General features: G+C 41.0%; 1 protein-coding gene across 1 annotated transcript in view; it reads right to left on the bottom strand.

The window, feature by feature from the left end:
- Nucleotides 1-20,167, bottom strand: part of LOC138210922 (potassium/sodium hyperpolarization-activated cyclic nucleotide-gated channel 1) — a 64,611-nt gene that overhangs the window by 43,733 nt on the left and 711 nt on the right. The window contains exon 2 of the mRNA XM_069170362.1: nucleotides 13,578-14,001. Within this exon, the coding sequence (XP_069026463.1) occupies nucleotides 13,578-14,001 (424 nt within the window). The remainder of the gene's footprint in view (nucleotides 1-13,577; nucleotides 14,002-20,167) is intronic.

Genomic DNA, 20,167 nt, shown 5'->3' with positions numbered 1-20,167 from the left:
ACCAATTACTTCATGAATATTTTTGCCACTCGGTGGCAGCAGAAACAAGTCGTGAACACAACACTGACTGTTTAGCACTTTTAAGTTGATCTGGCAAACTTCTGATTTACAAGCGACCCCTTTCACACTGTCCCGTTGTTTTTACATTGTCATTTGATTCATAGTGTTATGAAAACATCAGCAATGCCGGCCTAAACTAAGACCATCATGTGCACGACTACACAGCATTTACAGTACAGTTATTAACATAAACTCAAAATATGATACACCATATGTTTTGGTAAAAGCCCCTGGGAACTACTAGTATTGCTGCAGAAATTGTCAGAGAAAGAAAGAAGGGAAAAAAGACTGAAAGGAGGAGAGAGGGAAGGAAAGAAGGAAAGAGAGGAAGGAAAAAAAGAAAAGAGGGAAGCAAAGGAGGGGGAAAAAGGAGATCAAGAAAAAAGCAGAGAGAGAAACAACAGAAGACTGCAAGATTTGCTTTTTGCAAATGTCATGAAGGAGCAAAGGAGAAGAAGGGGGAGTGTTTGGGCTTGTGTTTGGGAGTGTGCTAAGAAGGCAGTCAGGGAAGATTAGAGCCCATGTGAGAGGAGGAGGGATTTGACTGGATTGCACAGGGTGACCTGCTACGTTCCACATCAGCAAGATGGACCCTTCCTATCGCAGCGTACAGCGAGGATACACCCCTCCCGATACGCCGGGGGGGTTACAGATGGCCTTGCGGTGTGATTTTTAGTCATGGTGAATCATCCATACTCAAAGCTGCCATTGATCCGCTCTGTTCTGTACATCATCCGAAGCTCAAACACAACTTATAGTAGCTTTAATTGTAGCAGTGTGTCTTCTTAGCATGACATTGTAGAAAGAGCAAAACCTGAAGTGCTACACAACCAGAAAATACAATGAGCACAGCTGTTATCATGGCAGATGGACGAAGGCTGCCTCACTAAATTCATCCACCACAACATTAACTCTTGGGAAGTGAGAGAAGAGGCCTGAATGCTTCACTAGTTACTAATTAATTAATTTGCACAAGGCATCATTACAGGATGTCTGCCATGAATGATCCCCTCTAAATAACCAAGGGATCATTATGTGCCTCTTGCAGGATCAGTCCATCACGTACGGGCCTGCAGTGATTCGTCAATTATTTTGTTCAGTTGATTGACAGGACATTTATCTGCAGCTATTTTAATATAAATGAACATTTTATGTTATTTTTCAAGCAAAAATTACAAACCTAATATCTTTATGTTTTTAGGTCAAACAAAACATGTTAAGATAGTATGTAACTCTGGGAACCTGAAATTAGCATTTTTCCACTTCTTTCTGATGTTTTATTGAGCAAATGACTCATCAAGAATATTATTGGCCGGTTCATCGACTATCAGCATAATCGCGAGTGACAGTCTGAAAAGTATTAAGAGTCTGTGGTGCACAATCATAAGAGCTTTTCCCCGCTAAGTAGCAGGCATGTCATCCTTCCGTGTGACCCCGGCACATACCCCCAGCAGACATCCTACACACACACTGCAACCACCACCGCCAGCAGCCCAGCCTACAAAAATAACTGAGATTAGCCTAATCTCCACACTTATCACTTTAGTCCCTTCCCAAGACTATATCTGTCAACTGTCTGCTTACTGTACTGTGCACATTGAGCAGAGGGAAACTTGTCTTCACGGGGATATCCCACAGGGCTGGACAGAAGCGTAAAGCTGCTTCCACTGACTTGTTTTTCTTTCTGAACTCTGGAGGGGGGTTAATACAAATCAAGACAAAAATAAGTGCTGTAGCTAAATATCAAAATGTGATGTGAGTTTAAAAAACCCAAAATATGCTAAAAACAAGCAGCAGTTGTTGGGATAAAAAGCAGATGCTGATTTTGTTTGACTGTTGTGGGGCAGCTGAAACACTTATACCCCCGGCTCAGTAACAGAGGATTGCAGTGGTTGGAGGGCACTGCATGTATCGTTTACTACTCTGAATTGTAACAGAACATTTTTATAATTTGTACAGCCTGAAAGGAGCTTCTATTTACCTTTTTAAGACAGATAATCGTGACTAAAACCCTTTTACTGTTACAGTGTGTGAGACTCGGCTTCTTGTCTAAAGTAACTATTCTCTGTTTTTCTCAGCTCCTTCCTCTCGGTGTCACTGCCTTTCTGTCTCCATGTCCGTCTCACCTGTCCTCACTGTGCAGACATGTCTGTTTATATCCTGCATCAAATAAAGGGCCGAACTAAGAGACGGACTGACGGCGAAAGTAAGAAACGAAGAGAGAGCCACAGAGAGAACGTTAAATAGAGGAAGGTACTCCGGGTGGCGGAGTATAAGCTCATACATCATTTTACAGTGACTGTATGATACGAAGTGACCTGGAAAGCCAGCTGGCAGTCGTTGGTGTAGGCAGACTTACACGAATCTTATCTCGTTGTATATGATAACGTGTCTTTGTGGAGCAACTCATGCAGCAGCAGAGTGTAGCACGACAGTAAGAACTATGGGTGGGTCAAGGTTTTCCACTTTTTTTAATAGTTATTAGAGAATATATTATCCGATAGTTAATGTGCCGATTGTCTTGTCTTTTTTCCCTTGTTTTTTTTACTAGTGCTTAATAGTAATAACCTATTAATGCCAGAAGGTGGCAGTAATTCACCTAAAAGCTGTTTGTCAAAAGGAGGAGAAGAAGAACATATTGCTATCAGGCTCCACAGCTATGCACAGTTAGAAAAAAAGCACCAAGCAGATGGTCCATCCACAGATCAACCATTGATGGCTATCTTGGTCACCAGATGCAGGAAGTTGGATGTGAGACCTGCACAACGGCCCTCATCTCAAAGATGATAGCTGAACACATGGTTCCCAGGAGCAGTGTTGATTGCCATATGTTTGATGATATTTGTTGAGCCTGAGTTTACAGCGTGAATCTCTCTTGCTCTTTATTACTGCTACACGCCTTTGGAGCTGACTAATAGATTCACATCCAAGTGGAAAAATTATGATTTAAGCACGTTAGAAAACTCAAAATTCTTTTAATCCTAGAGATTAGGCTAATATGAAAGCGTCGCTCATCAATGAGAACCATTTTCAAAACTTTGTGTGAAATTTCTGTTTTCCACCCTCCCTCGCCATCCTGCTGTTCTATTTATGAAGATGTCTAGAAGACACTTTTATTATTTAAGTGATATTTAATAAAGTAAGAGTAACGCCTGCGCACCACTTATAGTCCACACTTAATTCATTTAACCAATATGTTTGAATAAATTGTGTATTGGAGTTGGTACACAGACACCACTATATGAGGTTGATGTTATTTTGTTAGTTATTTACTCAACAACACATCAAAATGAAGCCTAGCTCTGCCACAGTCTGTTTAAACAATACATTTCTCTCTACTTTAGCATCACAGGTCTGACAATTAACTCTGTACTCTAAACCATATGGCCAAGCCATTAACACTCTACTGCAGTTAGCAAAACCAACTAGCAACAGAAGGAGCAATGAGCGACTTGGCAAGGGAAAATGGGTTAAATCTGCAGGGAGTAAGAAGAAATTCTGGTTCTTTCAGGCAGTAGAGTCAAGGATTTTCCACCCTGTGGGCCAAGAGTGAGCTTCCTTCAGTGAGCTGAGCAAGAACACAATTCAAGGCACATTATGTTCATCGTCAGAGAGCCGTTACTTAAAACAGAGAGGACAAGAACAGACAGCAAGAGAGGGAAAAAGCATTGTCCTTCATTTTTGTTTGCTTGACAAAATTGGACTGGAGGAGTCCATTAGGCTATTGTGAATGACGTGTGTGTGTGTGTGTGTGTGTGTGTGTGTGTGTGTGTGTGTGTGTGTGTGTGTGTGTGTGTGTGGTGAAAATACAAAAATAGACAGAGAGAGATGAAGATAATGCGTGTTTTGGAGAAGATAAACTGCTAACTGCTGCACCAAAAGAAAAAGCTACATCCCCCAAAAAGTGAGAGTAGCTGTTTTGTTGAACTAAATTTAGTTTCCCATCAGTATCTGTGGGAGAAAGATAATTTTACATGTTCAATGTCTAAAGCACTGAAGCTCAAATAATTCCTGTCGACAGCCGAAGAAAAACAAATGGTTTAAAAACAAAAATAAAAGCACATTTTCTGGATTTGTAGTGTTCTTAGTGCAAAAAATGGCGACCTCAACAGAGTGGGTGCTTCTCATTTAAACACGGAGAAGTCCTCCTTCTCACAAAATGTCAAATGTGTGACAGACAGATTGTCACACATAAAGACACGTGACAGATCTCTTTAGCTGCCTGCAGGCTGCAACTCCCACATACATGACAAGAAAGGTCTGCTTCGCCTCCAACAGCCCACCCAGCCATGTTCGCAGTACTTCTACACAGGGTGGGGTTCTCAAATCTGTTTATGCCAACGAACACCCAAATCCTACTTTTTTTTTCTTTTTTTTTGGATCCTTTAACAGTAAAAACATCTGTTCGCATATAATGCAACACAGAAGACAATCTGATTTGAATATTAAACCAAGGCGTTCACAAGCTATCCTGTCAAAAAGTCAAACCTGAATAAAAAATATGCAAACATCCTCAATGTGAAAATGCTAATGTGTTAGCTTTTTCCATAAAAAAACAGGAGGCTGCTGTTTTAAGAGTTGCTGAACCAAATGCAACAAAGCATGAACAAACACCACCGTGGAGCTTGAACACTGATGAAAAATGCAAAAGTGAAGAAGAGGGAACAGGAATTCATTGTTCCGCAGCCGAGTGCTGAGTAACACTGGACAAAAAAGTTGCTTCTACACATGCTGTAGTGACATAAGCAGTGTTTTTATCCAAGTATGGATATTAGTCAGTAATGTTAAGACTAAGTACTCATATTTACTGATATCAAATCAAGATGTACTGTAATTTCTGGTACTGGTCCAAGATATAGAACCTAGTTTATATACATGATAGCAATACAACTCTCATTTAATTAGCGTAAAATATATTGAAAATCTGCAGACTACGGCAGAATTTGTCCATCAGAGGAAAAAAAACAGGCTGCTCAAAAAGTCCTTGTACAACCAACATGGCACACTGGACATCAGGTTAATCACAGCTGCAACATTTGATACTTTTCTTCAGAGCTCTCCAACCGGCACCTTCTTTTGGATTCATGTCTATTGCAGTGTACAATCAACCAGACCCATTATTTATCTCCTCCTCATAAAACACAAGCTGCTTCCAGACTGCTGCCTCTGTTTGATCAATGACATGCACATCTCCAGGCACAGAATTGATCTGAAACTAAAGTGCAAAAGTCTTGTTGTCCCTCAGCGTCCTCGGTGTGCCCTAACCAGACAGTTGTGAACAATGTCTCCTGTTCTTTACCCTGGGACATAAAATATCCAAACAACCGGCTGTGTGGCCACAAAATCTGGGTTAACTCACACCTGCTCCAAAGCTCAGGTTGTTTAAGTTCTCTAGCAGCCTCAACTTTCAGTGGCTGAGACTAACTTATTGTAGATCTCTGTGTGATATCTTTGGAAGCAATGTTAAATTCATTGATCATCAATACTGGGACATAATTTGTATTATTTGCTGCATTGAAGCCACATAGGGTATTGGCTGATTCAAAATGAGGATGTGAAAGTACGACATGTTTTAGTAATAAAAAAAAGTTCAGTCGTGCTAACAAGCTGCCATATGTCACCCCTAGGCTACAGGGTAGAAATACTCAGATGCACACACACACACACACACACACACACACACACACACACACACACACACACACACACACACACACACACACACACACACACACACACACACACACACACACAGGCCCGTAGACACAGTCCCGCAACAATCTTCTGCCTCTCACATCACATCAAATCACATCACATAACGGGAAACAGTTGTATACAGACATCGGCCGATGGCTCTGCTCCAACACATCCGTTTCACAGAGGAGAGTCCTGCAGCTGGTCACTTTCCCGCTCCTCACTACTGTATGTGTGGCCAGCAACTAAATGCCATTTGAGAGAGCGCGGTAATGAGAGCAGGCTCCTTTTAATTATCCTCCTATAAATGCCATGTGCTGTTCTCTGTGATGAATTGATTGTATGTTTTCTCTATAGATGCATGTTGTCTTTGTTTAAGATCGCTCTGCAGTCGCTGATAAATTGCATGTAGAGCAGTCACTGATAAATTGCATGTCGATGGCAGCTTAATAGCAGAGGTTGTCTGCATGCATTGATGCATGAAACAGGCAAAAAAAACCAAACGTCACTACATCGCATTTAAATTCTCCTTGCTTCATTTGCTCTTATTTTTCAACCGGTAATTACAGAAAAAAGGGTCAGCACAATGAAAAAGGGGAGCATCAGAGAGGAATTACCGTTGCTGCTCTAAGATACACAGATAAAACGTAACACCCACTGCTTCCCTTTGTTTCTTCTCCTCCTGCTTTCTCTTTCAACCTCACGCATGATTCAGCGCTTCATGATTCAGCGCACCTCCTGTGTGTTTGTGTGATTATGCACCTGTGTCCCTGTGTGAGACCGGGGCGGCGGCCTCCAGGCACCGGGCGCTTGGCGAAACCTGTTCTGAGACGGGTGAATCAAAACCACGGGACTCACTGTAAACTGAGGCCCATTAATCTGCCCTGATGCCAAACTATCTGTTGCTGAGGTGACAAATTACACGACACAATGGCTTCATTACGATGTCCCTCTTACCACCTTACAATGCTTCTATCTCACGTTAGTTCATTAAAGGTGTTACTAGGAAGGTTATATATTCATTTTCAACTAGTATTATAACAATTACGTGATTAATTGATTGAATTGAATAATTTATTTAACAAAATTTGCTAAATGTAAATCTTTGAGTTGTGGACTTAGGTGGACAAAACAAGTCTTCTTAGGTTCTAGTACATTCAAATTTGTGTTGTGTTTTTTTTTCTTTCTGTTCCCTGAATTTCAAAGCTACTGACAGTTTCAAAAACAGCCTAATTTTTCCCCTTTTTGCGCAGTAAGTGCATTAAGCATTATTATAAATGAGCTATATATAGATAAAGCATGTTTTTAAAACATTATATCTATTGCCATGGCTTTAATTTAGCAATTTGATTTATACATATACTGAAAAACGTACAAACGTTCACATCCTCTCTGCCAGTCTGTTTCCATTCTGTCTAAAGACGGAAGGGTATAAAAAGCTCTGCGGTCAGACTTTCACACAATAGTGTGGCTTATTTCAGTGGGGACCAAATTTAGCCAGTGTAATGTAGTTAAAGTCTCCTCTTCTGCTCCCACGCAGTGAACTGGACACTCAGGTCAGCTGGCTCACATTTTCCCTCTTTCAGATCAATTTACCGACCGTGAATCAAGTACCTTTGCTTTGGACGACGGATCCCTACAGGCAGACTCTAATTAAACAGATCACTTGCATGGTGTTCGGCAGTCAGCTGTAGCAGACTCTGCCTATCTCTGGTAAAAAAAAAAAAAGTAGACAGCTGAAAAGGCAGAACAGTCGTAACCACCAGCTGTGTTTGAATTTCAAGTGTGTCACCAACAATAGCAGGTAATTGTTATTAGCGGGGAAGTAAAAGGACAATCTATTCGTTTATCAATCTGCCACGCGGATGTGGAGTTGCACATGGGGGGCCTCCATCGCTGCCACTTCCTACAAGCAGCTGTTTAGTGCCTCTCACACGTTCAGTTTAGCTTTCTTTTCGAACCGAATATACAGTAGCTATTATTGCATGATGCTGGTTATCGTGAAATAAATCACCATCAGTGAGTCAGTGACCTCTCCACCCTCTGAGCATGTGGCTGACAAAGGCCCTGGAAAATATGATGCGTCAAGGCGTCTTGATGCCACAAAGTCAACTGTGGTGATGACATGATGGCACAGTTTCATCACCCGGGGCACTCTATCAGATACATAAAAATAAATTGAAGAAGGGGGGTTGCTGTGTGTTTTGTCAGCGTGGCTCTTCAGCAGTTTTGGGTGGGAATAAGAAGAGATCATTAGAACAGAGAATAAAGTTGCAGTCGCAAAGCAGATCCATTCGCAGCAGATGAACACAGTAATATTACCACATGTTCTGCTACTGTTGGATGTGACTACAAATGTCTCAAAAGCTTTAGTCATATCTCTTATTGGTGTACAGTATGCAGGTTGTTCATGACTCCTATTTCTCCGTTATATATCAATGTACCTTTCACTGAGCATAGATATAATACGAGATGAAAGTATTAAATTATGTCTTTTTTTTTTTTTTTTAAATTGAGTAAACTTAGTATCACCGTATACCAGCAAACCAAATGGAGTGCGATAAAGACCTTGTTTACTGATGTGAAATTTTAACCCATAGGCCATTTGGTTGGTGCCATGTTTGAACCCATAGTGTTGGTAACAAACAGCTTCTGGCCGGGCCCTCAGAGAGGGTAGAGCCACCCCTGGGGCCTGGTATGTTGCCACATGCCCAACCTGAGCCCTCCTGCTTGAGTTGGGATCTGGTGGTTGGCCTGGTGGCAGTGATGAGCCAGATGTGGCACTGGGATCTCTGGGGATTTTCTACAGCAGTTTAAAAATGTTATCCCCTTAGTCTGCTTTTGCATTTTTTATTAAATACAATGAACCAATATCAGCACTGAATGGGCCGGCGGATAAATCTATCCCTGGTAACATAAATTATTAAGATCTTCAACATTTGAACGTATCCGAAGGTAATCGCATACGTTGGAGACAAAAAACAAAACAAAAAAAAATAGGATAGAGGGGCGAGTGGATAGCTGAGAGTTTAGGGCAAATGGTACATGGCACAGGTGCCATCAGAAGTGAGTCCTTGGTTCAATTCCTGTCCGTAGAGACTTTTACTGCATGTGTCGTTGCCCTGCTCTCTTTCTCCACATTTCCTGTCTGACTTTACTGCACCTATCTAATAAGGCAAACAAATGACAAAAAAAAAACCAGTGTCATGACTCTAAGGTCATTGGGATAATTAGCTCTACTTCTGTGAGGGCATGAAATAATAAGCAGAACTTAAGGGGAGCAGGGTTAGAAATGAATAGGAGCAGGGGGCAAAAATGCCCTTGAAAGATCTAAAAATGTCTGAAATTACAGATGAAAGAGCAAAAAAAAAAAAAATGCCCCCAATAACTGTTCTCTTTATTTTATTTTAATGATTAAATACTCAGCCATTACATATGATTCGCTGAGAGGTAGCAGCCTATGGTTAGGGGAAATGTTCCCAGTGTAACATCATATACAGTATGCAGGTGTTGCAATAGTATTAACAGATTTTTTTTTTTTTTTTAAAGTGAAGCCATTTAGTAGCAGTAGAACAGTGTATATTAAAATCATTATCTCCCTCTTGAAAAATCGGACCTTTTAGCTGCTGATGCAGCCGTGTTTGAAATCACCCCTTGTATTAAGATAACTGTCCACCATTTTATTTTATTTGGGCAACTCAACCATGTATGTATTAAAAACAACTGGACTCTGGACTCAAAGATAGCAGCCACTGACAGGATTGAAAAATGTTTGCCACCCATGCGTCTGTAGATTTTACATTTGTATCACGGAGGGATGAAAGATTCTCGGAAACTCGATCCGATCTATGAATCTCAATGGATTAAAAACTTAAAATAGAAAAAGTATGTTTTTATACTTTGTTTGCAGTTGAAGGTGTGCTGTTTACAGATTTACATCTCTTTTATAATGGTTGTCTATTTGGAAAATATGTTGTGGTCTGCATACGTTTTTTTTCTTTCCTGCGAGTGACCGCAGGTTGAAATTAGCAGCAAGGGTGAGCAGCATCACTGTATCCTGCTCTCTTAAGAGTGATTATGCTAAATGATATTGACCATTAAATGTTATAAAATCTCCCTATCTACTAATAACTATTGAATAAATTATTGATAGTCTATTACACAGAGTGCGGTGAATAACTGAGCAAAGGGGTGATTCCAGACGATGCCTCAGTTTAGCAGCCTGTTTCTGACTGTCTGCTGTTTGCTGCTGGGTGTGGACAATAACACACTGTGGGTTCCACACAGTAGAAACGGCTCCTCGTTGTGAATGGACACTGTAAAGGTGAACCAATACAAATGCTGAAACAAGCTGAGGGTTCTGCAGAGTTAAGTTGTGTGTGCGATCATTGCAATGATCACAAAGTCATTTGCTAGACTGAAAACAACGTATCGCTCAGAAGAAAAGTTTGATTTCACACAGAAGTCTGTTTTGTTAAATTAGTACTAAAGTCCATTCTCCTCTGAAAATCTTCTTTTATAAATAACCAAAATAATTAATATGCCAAGCTGAAGTGACGTTGTGTTGATGTAACATGGAATCACTTGAAATTTCTAGTTTGAGTGTTACATAGTCACGGTACTCTGAGAAAAATCAGTTACCTCCAGATGTGTAAACAGTGCACCAGCCTCCATTTGGTTGGTGCCATGTTTGAGCACACAGCATATTTACTGCTCAACATGACCTTCACTCTGTATGCTACAATTTCCCTGAGCACTACACATTGCAATAATTATGCGTAAACAAACACATGAATGAATGATTGAACAAACACACAGGGAAGCGTGCACACGAACAGCAGCATCCTGTAGCATGAACACAGTGAGCTCAGGTCTAAATGTGTAAAATCTAAAAGTAGCATTTACTGTACAACTTGCTTTCTTTATTTTTCCAAATAATTGGCACAGGCAGGTGGAGTTTTCTACTCTTCCTTTCTAATGATTAACAATCGAGCGAGTTGCTTAAATAAGATGTTCCTTTGTGGGTAGTAATGTAGCCATTCAGCTGTTTTACTTCAACCATAAAACCCAATTTCCCAGCAGTGCTGCCTGTGAGAGGTTCCTGCTTTGGCACAAGCACTTTTACCAAAGGAAAGCTGAGTACTTACTCGAAAATAACAGCTAATCATTAAAGCAATCCAGCAGTGTACTCTATGGACTCTTTTTTTTTAACATTTACCTCTCCGATATTCATCATGCTAAGTATGAAAATTCTACTGCTGTCAGTTAAAACTGAAGTTTGGAGCCATGTGAGACCTGTGAGAAGAAGAAGACCAACATATTCCTGTGCAGCTTTTCTCTACTACAGACCATTGACGAGTGTGACATTAGGATCTATTAAAAATGTGTTGACAAAACAACAAATGTGACTGAGCTCAGTTCTGACTGTCCAGGCTGTGCTGATGAAATCACAGCCCCCTTTTTCTCCACAGATGGAGGGAAGAGATGGTGACAAAGTGAAGAAGGGAGGGCAGGGAGCACACGACAGATGAAGGAAAGACAGACAGATTTACAGACCGGACGATGACTTATTGTAGAAACTGACTGTCTGAATATCTAACAGAGTCCATCCCAAGGCTGACGTAATGATGGTTCGCTGCTTGAAAGCCATTATGACGACAGGAGGCTACATTTGTCCCTCCATTAAAACACTAATCCTGCATCCCACACCTAACATGTTACGACAGCTTGAAATTTTTCCACTGAGTGCCTTTTCTTTGCTCTCGTATCTCCTGTGGATGTGTCTGATTTGCTGTTGTTTTATTATTCACTGCGTCTATTTAATGCAGTTACAACAAAAATAACTATTTTCTTTACTCCTTTACCACCCAATCTGCATTTTTACGCTCACAGAGGTAAACAAAGACAAAGTGCTAAAGGAGGTTGATGTGGCATGAGAGTGAGAGGGTGAGAAAAAGCATGTAAACGGGGGGAGAACCAAAGAGGATGTTTGATAAGCAGAAAGTTGATTGGAGGCAAAGAGGAATGATGCAGGAGAGATGAAGTGAGAGTAGCGGAGGGGTTGTAAGCTCTGCTGTTGCATCCGAGCATTATGACACATCCCTCTATAGGGCCCTGCCTGGCTGCCTGCATGCTCACTGCAGATTTTCATTAACCTCGCAGCACCGTCTATTTGTGCATCCGACCTGGTCCATAATGTCTCATCCTCCTACTGCATACAACTCCTGCAAACTACACAGCAATAAAACATACCGCCCTATCTGAATTTCATTATCAGCTTCCCACATAGTCTGCATACCAAGATAATAACACCAACCGACGGCAACCATTATTCTGCTCACTTTCAGAATATGTTTTTGTGGTGTGTGTGTGTGTGTGTGTGTGTGTGTGTGTGTGTGTTTGTGTTTGTAAATCTTAAACCCAAAACCTTATTTGCCAAAGCCTGAATAATGCTTTACTGAAGCAGAAATAATGCTTTTGTTTTCCAAATGCCACATTGTGCAACAAGGGTAATATGAAACTGTTTCAAACATAGTGACAGAAAATTATAAGCTACCACAAACACTGTAAAAGTCAGGTGCTTCATTGGTACTTAAGTGCAAAGATGATCTTTTCCTGCTCTAAAATATTTTCACTGATCTGTAAAATGGGGGGCTGGGAATTCAATGCACTGCACAATTGTACTATGTACTATTAAGTTGTGACTGGATACTGTTCATGACTGCGGCTATTAATGTGCTTACGAAAGCTTTTGTTTACAGGAGCATAGCATTTAGGCTCCCAAATTGTTGTCCAAGCACATTATCTATTTTTGCACTCCTATTGCTGCTGATATCTTTACACCCTACAGTATGTGCACTCCAAAGGATGTAAGCTCAGGTTGTGCCCCGACACCAACACTATTTGCTTTAGTCAGTGTAGCAGACAGCTGGGATAACAGCACCGATGAAAGGAGGGACACGGACAGGGGAGCTGCGGTGCAAGGACATTTGGGATGAGAGAGAGGATGGTTCATTTAAAATGATGGCATTATATTTACCTATTTATGCTTTAACTAAGCTACATTTCAAGTTAGGCATACAGTAATGTGATTGCTTTGGCCTTGTTATCTAAAATGTATCCGTCGGCTGAAATGGTTCAGTGGGGATATGGACTCGAAGTCTTTCGATCAGTCAGTGTAATGAAATCATTACCTGGAGAAGAGAACACTATAGCTTGGTTAAAGAGTCTGAGTCAGGGAGTGCAGTGACTCAATAGTGAGTAATAATGTATCTGTCTCGGTCATGTCCAGCGGGGAATAACCTTGTGATATTTACACAAAATCCACCAGAGTCATCCTCAGCAACCATAACAGCAGAATATTATTAACAAAGTAGTTAATCTAGCCTCTAAATTATCTTCCTGTTATTTTTCTTGCTGGAATAATAATAAACTCCATTATATAATGCCCTGAGTCCATATATACTCATTTTATAATTAGAAGAAATAAAGCATGTTTTTCTCAAAAATGATTACTTTTGATTTTGGAATTAGACCTAATTTCATCCATCAATGAGCCGAAACTGACATTACCACTTGTTATCCACAGATAAGCCTTTTGACTAGTGGTGATTGACAGCACCTATGAGATTTATATGTGCACAATTATATCTGTGCAATAACCTTTCAAGGTTGTTACCATGCAGCCGTGGAAAGTACCCAGCCAGAGTAGGAGCCAGCATGCAGCACTGAAATCTAAAAAACAAATATATGCTTAAATTGTCTCTTTTGTGTCGGTATGTTTTTTTCTGTTCACTGATGTGCACAGACAAACATATACGCACCTCCTCCCACTGATGTATGTATCTGATGAGTCGGGACAGTCTTAGCAGACGCAGAAGACTGAGGATCTTGGTGAAGCGGACGATTCGCAGAGCACGGGCTGTTTTATATACCTCCGAGTCAAAGCCTTTCTCCACTATTAAAAAGATATAATCCACTGGAATGGAGGAGAGGAAGTCCACAACGAACCAGCTCTTCAGGTAATTCATCTTGATGACCTTGGGGTCGAGGATGATCTCTGAGCTCTCCTCGTTGACGATCCCCGTCCTGAAGTTCATGACCAGGTCCACCAGGAAGATGGTGTCTGAAGCCACATTGAAGACCAGCCAGGTGGTGGTAGTCTGCTCTGAGAAGAAGGTTATTCCCACAGGAATGATGATTAGATTCCCCATCATCATGATGAGCATTATCAAGTCCCAGTAGAACCTGCAGAGCAATGCACACAAGTCAGTGATGCAGGCGAGAAAACATGTTGTAGCCACTTAATTATAAGGAAAACAGTCAACATTAAAGTAAACTGGCCAAAACTAACTTTAAAAGAACACAAAATGCAACAAACGGCGAAGGATGATTGATTATGAATGTATATTTGATTGTAAAAACAAAAGTATTTGACAGTGAGGTATGACCCATAATATCATTGGATGAAAATAGAAGTTATTGCGATTCATCCTGAGGGGAGGAAGAACGTCTGAATCAATTTTCACAACAATCCATCCGATAGTTCCCACTGAGCACCGACACGTCCAAAAGACGTCAGTTCAACGTCTTTCCTGACGTTCAAATAACATCCACCGAGGAGCAGGAAAGATATTAAACCCTTCGACGGACATTATACAGACGTGATATAAAAGTTTTTGCTGGGTTGTCACACCGTCGTCACTGCTATAGACGCTTTGCTATCGGCATATATCAGATGACACGTCTCCAATGTGATACAACGAACAATAGTCAGGAGAAGAATTTTCAAGATGGATGTGCAGAGGCTCTTGCGTGCCTACGACGGCAAGAAATAACCAAGGTTCAGTTCGAACAGTACACTTGTGTTGTTACCGATTGGGCCCAAAGTTAACTGATTCAAGGACATCAAGTAATGCTCTGCTCCGCTCCCACTTACTGTATTGTATGTATTCAGGGACAATTAGACTGAGACCACCTCATCTTTCCCAGCTGTGTTAATGTCCCTGCCCTCTGTCTTGCCATGAACAGAGCCAGAAGTGATTCATCAGCCCCCTGCTCTTTTCACGAAGTGTCCTGGGCCGCAGTAAAGGCCAAGCAACCATGAATGAAAATAGATGCTTTCAGGAATCCTATCTCATTCTAAAAACTCTCCACTGACGCCATCCCTGCTGCCTGACTGCCTGCCTGACTCTGCTCTGCCTTGCTTGCTGGTCAATTTCTGTTGTTGAAGGTGGAAATGGACTTGCTGGCTGGCTGGCAGGCTGCCTGTCTGGCTGGCAGACCGGCCATCCAGTAATGGATCTGTTTGAATAAATTAAGCTCGGGCCTTGGCTTTATAAATATCCACAGATCATGTGTCCGATAATTGTCTTCACGTCAACTACGCAGCGGTCTTCGAGGTGCTTTATAATATCCACTGTAGGTATTTTTACACCAGCAGGCATTGAACTGGGGCCTGCGGTGTGGACGTTAAGCACAGTACATGATGCTCTGGGGATTTTTTTTTGATGCCTTTCTTTCCTCTCGAGTCTGCATGATAGCAACGTTACAATAAGCATCCGGAGCAGACTGCAGCATCATGAGTTCACCTCAGCTTCACACGCATCCAACTCAAGACATTCTGGATATAAAGGACCTTTTCAGCTGAGCTATTGTCAACCTTTCAGTCTGTTGATGCCCCTCAGTTCACATGAAAGGATAAGTGTGTGTGTGTGCTATGAGATATTCTTTTTGTTTATATTTGAATTTATAATAAGGCTGCAAGGAAGACAGCTGCTATGATTATAATCTTTTCAATTACTTAATATACACAGAAAAGAACGATTCATATCTATGGGGATCAATAATGAAACTAAAGATAAAATCATGAATATAAAGATATTTTAGGGATTAGTCTAATTTGTAGGAAGCTAAAAATATATTACTGTAGCTCGAGAAACTAGTTTGTGGTTATAAATGTTTTAAACATGAAATATGAAAGTTCATGATCTACGATACAGTAATACATAAAATAGTGTGAGAAAACATTTCACTTTGATGCAAACTAAATTTTGTTCCTTCAGAAACATCCTTCCACCACAATAATTTAATATCAGCATTTGTTAAATTGCTGTGATTTAAGTAATGGAGATGTTGAATGTTTCCCACTGGTGTTAATGACTGTTGAAAATGAGATCCCACTGTTTGCCCACATCTCGAACATATTTCTATTTCTTTCCTGACTTGGGTAGGTGGTATTTATACTGTACATGACCGCTAAGACACCCACTCATCTAATGAATAAAACATTGTGCTATTATTCTTGAATTAAAAAATCCGAAGTTGACCTCAAAAGATTCCTCATTAAAAAGAAGAGATTCATAAACATGAAAAATACAAGAACTTTCTTGAAAACGTTTTTTAAACAGATGTTCGAATGTGAAGTGGCATTCCCCAGTTTGAGGTAAATCTAAGGCCGGTGCTTCTTATCTTTTTAAACACCCAGTCACAATGCGTGCCACTGCAGTCAGCTTCAACAACACAGCATGCAGCTCCTGCTACATCATTATATTAAACTCTTGCTCCAATGCTCTAATTCCCAGGCTACACCCAAGCCCAGCCAAACCAGTAGCAATGTTCAGTGCACGCAACTGTGACTGCAGCTGCAACACCAGCAGTGCATTCAGTCCCAGTTCAACTCCTGCTTCACATTCGACTGCTCTACCTGCAGCACTCCCCTCCACTTCGCAGCCCATTTGTGCAGCCAGGTCCTGTCCCAGCTGCACATTCACATGAGCTGTGCACTCTCCTAATCATTTTTTTGTCCTGATTGTAGCCTCAATTTGTAAACTGAACACACCAACAAACTGCTGCTCTCGTTGATTAAAGTGGGAGACTATTCCCAAACACAGGAGGCTCTGTAGAGACAGCATTGGTTCCTCTGTCAAATGTATGCACCTTGTACAAACTTAAAAAAAAATCAGCATGTGTTACCCAAGTTTATATCAGAAAAAAAACCTTTAAGACAGGTTGTTCCTCCGATAAACTTTACAACCCAAGAAAGCAAAACCAGGAATTTCTGACTCTCCAGTCAAAGCAAAGGAATCACTAACGGAACAATCCGGCCTCAAATCAAGCCGGCACATTTCGTCTTGTAGGTTTCCTCCCTACAACAAGTGAGCCATCATAATCAATGCCAGACCATTTCTGCCGAGCAACAGAGGGAACCCCACACGATCTCACTCAGCACAGCCCGGCCTATCCAATCTGCAACGTGACAGGTATACCTTACTACAAGAGAAGAGGTCACGCATTGTGATGATGTTTGCAGTGACAAAAATACAGACTTCCAGTCAAATAAGGCGTGTCAAAGTCATCTATAACTGATGAAGTTATTCAAATTGACCAAACATCCTCGATTCATAAACATGTGTTTACATCAGTTAATGTTCTAAATTGGCTTTACTCCATTTGTTAACTTTCAAATAGCGGTAGTTGTTATAGAAATAGTAAAGATATAGTAAAGTAGCATCATTAAAATGTCTGTCTCTAAACAGTCATTGACTAAACTATAGTTTATAACACAGCATCCGAATCCTCAAATCAAGTTTTTATCTTGAGTATATTTATGGTAAAAGGAAAATGCTTATTTACTCGTGACCAGGAGAGATTGGCAGATACAAAATGGTCCCGCTTTTTAGCTTTACTTTCAAGGAAAATTATGATGTGCAAGAACAGCAATGTGGTATTTTACCCGTGATGTGATATTACTTTGAAATGGCTAAAAAACAACCTTGTGTGTTGGTAGGCGGCCTCTTTAAAACAGACTCTGTAAGAAAACATCACTGAGAGTCTTTTAGACTCTGACAAAGGCCTCTCCTTAGCATAACCAGAGGTGTATGAGGCCCAGCATGAGGCCTCTCTAAAAATCTATGAATAATAAATATTACTAACCTGACATTAATCTTTAAGCAGCCACTGTGTACAAAGAACATCTTGGATATTGAGTTTCAAACACTCACACAAAGAGGTATAAAGCCCACGTGAGCGGTGGTGTCATTCATGGACTGTACTTACGTAAGATGTTTCATTAAAAGACCGTACAGGGTTGTTGTTTTTTTTGTTTCTCTTCTCTACACAAGGTCTTGCTATAGTATACAAAAGGTAATGGGACAGTACATTTTTAGTATAATTATGTAACAGGTAAAGACAGTTAGTGATGTAGACTTCCATAGTAAAACGTAGATGACAGAAACAGTAGAGATTAATTTTTAAGCCACGGTACAAAGGGGCCTGCCGTGCAAAGAGGACCCGTGCATCCTCTATCATCTACGCACCAGCATGACTGGGACACAACCTCAGAGTACCACTTTCATGCCAGGAGGCAATTTCAATGGACTAGAAAGATTGTGTCTTTGCACTGGCTAGAGGATAAGAATTTTCTCTGAAAAACCGCCCTTTGGAAAATGTCACTGGGAAGTAACCTTCACCAGCCTGGAGTTGGTGAAACATTTTCTAATACTGCAGATATTCAAGGGCCAATCTGCTTGGCCAGACATACTATGTTTCCATTATAGAGCTCTTTCCTGCAAGTTCTCAGTGAAAGTCCCCATACTCGCAAATCATTTCAGCACATATTTATATATGGCAAATACAGCTCATACACTTAAGACAACTAATTAATTTCAGTATTATTTAATAACCGCGAAAAAGGTATGCATTTCACCGGATTGTTCGGGTCCTGCCCTATGGCCATCTTTTAGTAGCGGTCAATCTTCTTACATAATTGTTCTAAGAGTCTGCTAAGCTTATTGACTGCTGTGTTGTGCTAATCCTTGCCCACCATCATTGTACATCTGTGTGTACACATGAGCATGTGCGTATGCCTGCGCCTTTGTGTGTGTGAGTCTGGGATATCCTAGTTAGCTTTATTTATGATTGCATGTGGAATTATATGGCAAGTGCAGAGAAATTTTGCAGTAGGGGGAAACAACAACAACAACAAAATTCCCCATTGACATTTACACAGTTTAGAGCCAGCATGTCTACTGTTTAGGATCTCAGTGTTGCTTTGTAGGTGATACAAATTTATCTATCTATCAATATAAGCAAGGCAAAGCTACATATTCATCAAGGGCCACTGGAAGTTGTAACTTTCAGTGAACTAGTTGTTTAGCTACCAATTAACCAGCAGGAGAAGAGTATGGAGAAGGGGAGTGCTGCATTCTCAGGCCTGCTCTGAGTTCAGCACCATGGACAGCTCCGTGATGAAGGCAGCGGGGGCAACGTGCCCTGGCACGTTACATGTAGCTACAACGGAAAACAGGGATGATTGTCACCATCATGCTGTGCCAGGGGACACTGGTGCAGTGACTGGGCCAGATGAGATGCTTAATTGGTTAAGAGGTGAACTGTAAACACGCAGCTTGTGAGGAACCAGTCCTGCCTGTATACCCGAGTCCATTTGTTTACCATTTAAAGGCATTGGAGTGTTGGAAATGTTAAGCAAATTAGAGGCAGCCTCTCTAAACTCACTGTCTGGGATCATTTGCATCACCATCCGTCATAAGTGTGTTATATCATGGACTAGTCGTTGCATCTTTCAGCAGGCATCTTTTTAAAGATGTAGTTTTCACCTTACAGCGTGACTCCATGGGGCAATATGCCAATAGGCTCGTGCAGCTGGGAGAATGGCCAGCCAAATACAAAATGAAAATCAATGATCATGTGTCTGGCTTTTAGTGAATATCAAGGGAGGAAGTGTGGCATGCTTCTTCTGCAGCTCCTTTGAAACAAACACATTCCATCACATCTCATCATCAGGGCTGTTTCCCAAAATCTCCCATAGGCTACATTAATCCTATCAAGTGTTTAAAACTCCACGATTAGATCCGCAGATCAGATACCCCTAATTAATTCAAACCACGGCCATTTTCTCCTAAATCCTTTTCCAAGCCGATTTTTTTTTTTTTTTCCGTTTTTTTTTTTTTTTTTTTTACCGCATTCTGTGCATTTTTGCACACAGGCCCGTCGTTTTACCGCCGCCTACAAAGAAATGTTTACAACCGTGATGGTGCAATGGCATTGTCACGTTGTATCCAGGTACTGTCGCCCCAACACGAGCCGAATATGTCGCAATGAGAACCAGACCCTGTGCTCGCTGGTGTGAAACAATCAGAAAGGCTGAGCTTACTGTGTGTTTTCAAATCATGACATTCACCATCCTTGTTCCAAGGACATTTCACAGATACACCTTTTAGCCTTAACGCGTCCCGTCTATTGTAATAAAAATGCCGCAATGAAACACACACACTGACAGAGGAGCACTCAGCCGGCGGAAGCCTGATTGCCTAAATACAGAGGTAGATTAGCGTATGCACTTTGGGGCAGGCAGTGTGTGTGTCGATGACAGAGCGTTATGTGTGAAAGTGTA

This window comes from Embiotoca jacksoni, unplaced genomic scaffold (assembly GCF_022577435.1).
Source record: "Embiotoca jacksoni isolate LCO1_2020_lvr unplaced genomic scaffold, fEmbJac1.0.p SCAF_10, whole genome shotgun sequence".
Taxonomy (NCBI): Eukaryota; Metazoa; Chordata; class Actinopteri; family Embiotocidae; genus Embiotoca; species Embiotoca jacksoni.
The sequence above is the reverse complement of the archived record's forward strand: the minus strand, read 5'-3'. Positions and strand labels throughout refer to the sequence as shown.